The 6000-nt window shown below is 47.2% G+C and overlaps 1 protein-coding gene across 1 annotated transcript in view; it reads right to left on the bottom strand.

Moving 5' to 3' along the window:
- Positions 1-3642: 3642 nt before the first annotated feature.
- HDHD5 (haloacid dehalogenase like hydrolase domain containing 5) overlaps positions 3643-6000 on the bottom strand; it is a 31341-nt gene continuing 28983 nt past the window's right edge. Inside the window, exons 8-9 of the mRNA XM_038577891.1 lie at positions 4694-4882; positions 3643-4513 (exon numbers count right to left, since the gene is read on the bottom strand). Coding sequence (XP_038433819.1) covers positions 4180-4513; positions 4694-4882 — 523 coding nt within the window. The 3' untranslated portion in view covers positions 3643-4179. The remainder of the gene's footprint in view (positions 4514-4693; positions 4883-6000) is intronic.

Below are 6000 nucleotides of genomic sequence, written 5' to 3'. Positions count from 1 at the left end.
TGTTCAGATTGACTTAGAAAGTCCTTTTTGTGTTCACTTGGCTCTATGAAAACACAAAAAGGCAACATTTTCATTCAGTTTGGGACTGAGCAAATGAAGCAGTTGGTTGTGAGTTCTGGTTCCACAGTCTAGACAACGCCCCTAAAGGACAAGATGCACTGGAGCTGAGTGGCTGGCCCTGCCCTCTGACATACATGTGCTTAGGTACCGTTGCATGCCCTTGCTCTTCAGCACCCAGTCTGGAATAACTTGTGGTATCTTTAGGAAACCCAAACACAAGAAGGAAATGGCCACAGAGTCAGAATGACAGGCAACCAAAGGGAAAAGCCAGAGACAGGCACAGAGATGTTGGCACTCTGTTATTTTAATGTGCAGTGAAGTAATCTGGACTCTGGCAAGATTCCTCCCCACATAGTCATAAGTGGCTTTATTTTCCAACTCATTTCTGCACTCACCTGTCATTCCATTTGGTAAGCTTGACCTATTTGGCCCAAGGAGAACTCACATGAGCCATACATACAACAGTAGCTGCTCCAGGATAAAAAGCAGTGCTTTTTACCTGCCTGGAAAAGGGCAGCGTGCTAAGGGTGGGGAAGAGTATGGTGCATGTCTCAGGGAAACCACTGGGCTTAGGAGACTGAACTGCAAACTCAGCCCTTCCACTTGTTAACTGACTTTGGACACATCCCAGTGAAGGGTGAACTCTATGAGGGCAGGTATCATAGACAGTGACTGGTCACTGCTATGGCACTCAGCAGACCTTCCATAAATATTTTGGAAATGAAAGAATGAATAGTCTCTGCCTCAGTGCCTTCATTTATAAAAATGAGATAAGAATTCTCCATTAGAGGCTTTGGGAAGCTCCAACAAAGAAGGATGAATGGCATCTAACTTAAAATGCTTTGGAAAAGGTTAAGTGATGCACAAATGTAAGCTAGCAAGACTGTTACCCAGCCCAGCAGCTCAGATGACTGTTAAGACAAGGTGCTTCGGAGGCCAGGGCTTACCCATTTCCTCAAAGCACTTGGCAGAAATACAGTTAAATGCCTTCTAAGGTCTCAAGTGCTAGAGTTGTACTACTAGTTGCCTATCCACCATCCATTCTTCCTTATAAACAGACCCTGATTGTTTTTGAGCAATACTGCATCCTGTCCCTGCCTCCTTGTAGCTACTGCCACCTGTCTGATCCACCTGTAGTCAATCAGACAGAACCAAAGTCTGGAAAAGTTCTTTTAAAGGAATCCAGCTCAAAGTGCCTGGGTGGCTCGGTCGGTTAAGCATCTGGCTTTGGCTCAGGTCATGATCCCAGGGTCCTGGGATTAAGCCCCATGTCGGGCTCCCTGTTCAGTGGGGAGTCTGCTTCTCTCTCTCCCTCTCCCCCAGACTCCCGCAACTCTGTGCTGTGTCCCTCAAATAAATAATTTTTTTAAAAAATAAATAAATGAAGGAATTCAGCTCCACTTGCTTTGTCTTCACCTTGTCCTCCTTCCTCCTTGGAATGTGGATGAGAGGCAAAGGGTGTAATGATGTCATCTTGCAACTAGACACACACATAGTAAGGATGGTAGGCCAAGCACTTGGCTCCTTGATGACAGCCTTGAGCTGTTTCCCCAACCTGAAATGCCTTCTCTGAACTTCCTATTGGTTAGAAAAATAACCACCTATTTATTCAAGCCACTGTAGTTAGATTTCTTTAACAAGCTGCTGAACAAAATCTTAAATGATACAGTACTGTACTTAAAATAGCTCTTTTATGAAATACACATTGCCAGTGCCAATTTTACAGATGAGAAAATGGAAACTTGGAGAAGTGAAGGAAATTACCCAAGGCCACATAGCTAGTGAGTGACAGCTAGGATTTGATTCTAGGTCTGCCTGACTCCAAGACCCATAGTCTTTTCATTTTTGCCATAATGTCCAAGGGAAAAGAAAAAAAATCATGTTTGTTTCAAGGACACTATGGGAGGGCTTCAGGGGTCTGAGAACCTACTAAGTGCCAGGCATATGGGGGACACATGAGTGAATCAACACGGACAAAGTCCATGGAGCTTGTATTTTAATAGAAGACACAGAATAAAAAAGTAAATATAGACCATGAGGTGATAAGGACTATAGAAAAAATTAAGCAGTTAAGAGGGATAGAGTACTACTTATTATAGGAAGTTGAGGGAGTCTCTTTGAGATGACGTATACATGAGACATTTAAGAAGTGATGAGGGGGGCACCTGGGTAGCTCAGGTCATGATCCCAGGATCCTGGAATCAAGTCCCACATCAGGCTCCTTGTGTGGACCCTGCTTCTCTCCCTGCCTATGTCTCTGCCTCTCTCTATGTCTCTTATGAATAAATAAATAAAATCTTAAAAAAAAAAAAAGTCATGTGGGGAGGGGGAAAGGAAAGGAGTGAACCATGATGTGGACAATGAAAGTAGGGTAGAAGGAACTGCAAGTCCAGAGGTCCTGGGACAAGAATGGGTATGCCGGACTGGCAAGGGAGCCAGGGGGGCTGGTACAACAGGGGTAAATGAGAGAACAGGATGTAAAGGCATCTGTGCTGCAGAAAAGAATGTGCGTTCTTCTTCTGGGTAAGACAAGAAGTCACAGAAGAGTTTTGATCAGAAAAGAAGTCCAACTTGGGATCTGGCTTCTGGGCCACTGAGCAGAGAGCCTCAGAGAGGGAGGAGGAGATAAGACAGGGAGGTCCAGACTGGACAACAATGTGAGCCAGAGAAGCCAGCTGCCTGGAGCAGGGAAACATTGAAGGCTGGAAAGTGCTCATGCTCTGTACATTCTGAAGGCAAAGCTGCAGGATATGCTGATGCACTGACTAGAGAAGACAAGGATGAGCCCAAGCCTTCAGCCTACTGTCTTCAGTGCTACTGTCTACTGTGGGAGGGGGTGGGGGGGGAAGAGCTTCAGCGGGAGCCAGGCTGCTCAGGGTGCTAGCAGTAGGGTTGAGCTACATTTGGCTTTGGACACAGCCAAGCTGATACTTACGGAGTAAGCATAGCTCATCACTCCCTCCTTTGTGAAACATGTTCACTCAGTTTCCCAAACACCCACTCACAATTCCCCTCCTGTTTCAGTGGCCACTCCTTCCCAATCTCCTATGTTCTCTCCCTTCTAAATGACTACCAGGCATCCAAAGAGGTCAGGAAGGCAGTCAGATACCGTCGAGTAACAGTATTTTGAGAAGACAGGAGGGAGTCACCAGCTTGTGTCTGCTAGAGTAACAGGAGGGCAAGGAGCAGGGGATCTGGTAAACATGGGGTCATGGGCAACACAGATCACAGAAAAGTGTGACTAGACTGCCCCTAGAGGGAGGAAGAGAAGAAACATACTTTCCAGGATCACTAAAGGAAAAAAGTTCCTTCTTTCAGAACAAACCATTTACAAGATCCTTTCTTTTCCGTATCAGAGTTGTCAAGTACATGCCAAAGCCTGTCATAACTAATTCCTAGACAGACTCGGGCTTCGCAGGCCAGCGGTGGTTTGGTGGTGGGAAGGAGAGCCGAGGTAGGAAAGGAGTTATCAATCAGCACTTTATGGAGCAAAATGGCACCAATGTCTTTGCTTTGGGGTCACCCACATTGCTCACCCACTATCCAGCCCCCACAGGATATTTTAGTACATTCCAGAAGCGCTTCACGATAGACAGCATAATGAATATTTATTATGATTATTTTAGTTTAAAAAATAAGCCTAAAAGTCTCTGGGCAATAAGCTAAAATACAGTAAAAAGCAGTATTTTAGTGTTAGTGACACACTGCTGGCATGCAGTGGTGCCTTCAGTGCAGGCCAGGCTCTGCAGAAATTTCCACGTTATTTCACACCACTTCCCCTTTTTTCAGAAGTCCCTACCGAAATGAAAAAAGAAACTGAGGCACAGAGTTAAAGCGACTGGCCTGAGGTCAGACTGCCAGGAGAAGCAGACAGGAACAGGGCCAGAAAATCCTGGCTGTTCTACCCAAAACGTTACCCGGGTACAATTCTGGGGCGACTGCCCAGCAGGAGAAAAAGCCAGTGTCTTCTTCCAAGGCACCAGTAATATCCATTGTGGGGCCACAGAGTGTCACGGAAGCAACCCTGACCTGACACCCAGTGACCCAGGCCAGAAGCTAGTCAACAGGACTCCCCTGGAGCTCATCCCGCCTGCCCCTGTCTCCGACGGACAGCCCTCACTACAAAGCCCAACCCTCCTTGTGGAAAACCAGCTGTATAGCCTCGTTCACATCATTCACGATGTGGGATGCTTCCATGAGCCCTGGACTGAAGCTGAAGTCCCGGTGGCCGTGGAACGGAGCCTCCTCTGCATCCTGAGCAGGCCTAGTGGCTTCTGGGCCCTTGGGACTGTACACACCAGTGCACACCAGGATAGAGGCACAGCTCTGGGTTGCTGAGGGCCGCGGCTTCCACAAGCCACCAGCCCCTCGCTCTTCGGCCCCATCACGCTTCACCATCTGCAGGTACTTGTGGAACAGGTTGGCACCGTAGACATCAGACATAGGGTTGTCGCTGGCAGAGACAGCCATACCGGAAAAAGAAAGAGAACAAGACCCAATTCAGTGTCACCAGGCAGAGAGAGCAGAGGATAGTTGTGGGGCTAGCATATATCCGATACAGGGGAACAGTGGATGAGGATGGAGGGAGGAAGGGCAGGGAAGTCCAAAAACGATGAGATGGAACAGCACTTACCCGATAGCATAGAGCTTCTGGATGGGGGCCACCCAGCCCCGCCTCTCTGCCTGCTGCCGGATGAGGTCCTCTGCATACTGATACGTGAGGACACTCGGTTTGCCCATCAGGCCCTCATATCTCAGCTCTTTGCCTGTCACTTTCCGGTAAATGGTTTCCAGGCACAGCAGAAAGGTGCCATGGCCAAACCTGCCAGAGAAGAGACCTCAGCTGCTCAGGCCTCCCCTCCCCAGTTCCAAGCAGGACCCTATACACCAACCTTTCACTCCAGCACCCTTTATCTGGTGACAGATAATTATGTCTAGTAAGAATTACACTTATTACCCTACTTTTATGACCTCTTGTTATCTGCTAACACTTGTTGAGCACTATAGATAGCACATCACATTTAACTCTCAGAAGACAACCCCATGAGAGCTGTCATCATTCTCATTTACAAGTGAGCAAACTGAGGCATACAGACATTATGTAACTTTCCAAAGGTGGTAGAGCTAGGATCACAACCCAGGTGGTCAGACTCCACAAACCTAAGTTTAAATTCCACTTTAAATGTGTGGCACACTATTGGCTGCCCTTCTCCCCTTCTTTCTCAGTGCCAGTTTTTAGCTCACCATATGACAACCAGGTGTACAAACAAGTACTCCCTTCCACTGTAGCTAGGTGTGCAGCCTCGCCAGGCTAAACTTCTAGGACGTGTAAAATCAGGGAGCGAGTACTCTTTTCCATCCCCACCCTCCTCTCTGCTGCCTGGAATGTTGGTCTGGCAGCTGGAGCTCAGGCAGCCCTTTGGGACTATGCTGTGAAGGGCTAAGACGTGCACAGCAGGAAGACAGGAGGAGTCTGTGTCTCAGACAGGTGTGACATCCACAGAGCCCTGGACTGCCTACCCCATGCTTCTTTTACATGAAAAAGAAAGAAACTTCTACCTTGTTTAAGACACTTTCCTTTTGAGTTTTCTTTTCTTTTTTTTTTTTTTTTTAAAGATTTTATTTATTTATTCATGATAGTCACACAGAGAGAGACAGAGAGGCAGAGACACAGGCAGAGGGAGAAGCAGGCTCCATGCACCGGGAGCCCGATGTGGGACTCGATCCCGGGTCTCCAGGATCGCGCCCCGGGCCAAAGGCAGGCGCCAAACCGCTGCGCCACCCAGGGATCCCTCCTTTTGAGTTTTCATCCCAGGCTGCTAAACCAAATCCTAATTGATACTGTCCAACACATTATGGTTACATTTCCGTATCACTTATTTATATAACAAATTCTATTTTCAATTCTTAAATGAGTGAATGAAAGTTAATCTCAAATCT

This window comes from Canis lupus, chromosome 27 (genome assembly GCF_011100685.1).
Source record: "Canis lupus familiaris isolate Mischka breed German Shepherd chromosome 27, alternate assembly UU_Cfam_GSD_1.0, whole genome shotgun sequence".
Lineage (NCBI taxonomy): Eukaryota > Metazoa > Chordata > Mammalia > Carnivora > Canidae > Canis > Canis lupus.
Note: the sequence above shows the minus strand (reverse complement) of the source record. Positions and strands in the feature narration are given on the sequence as shown.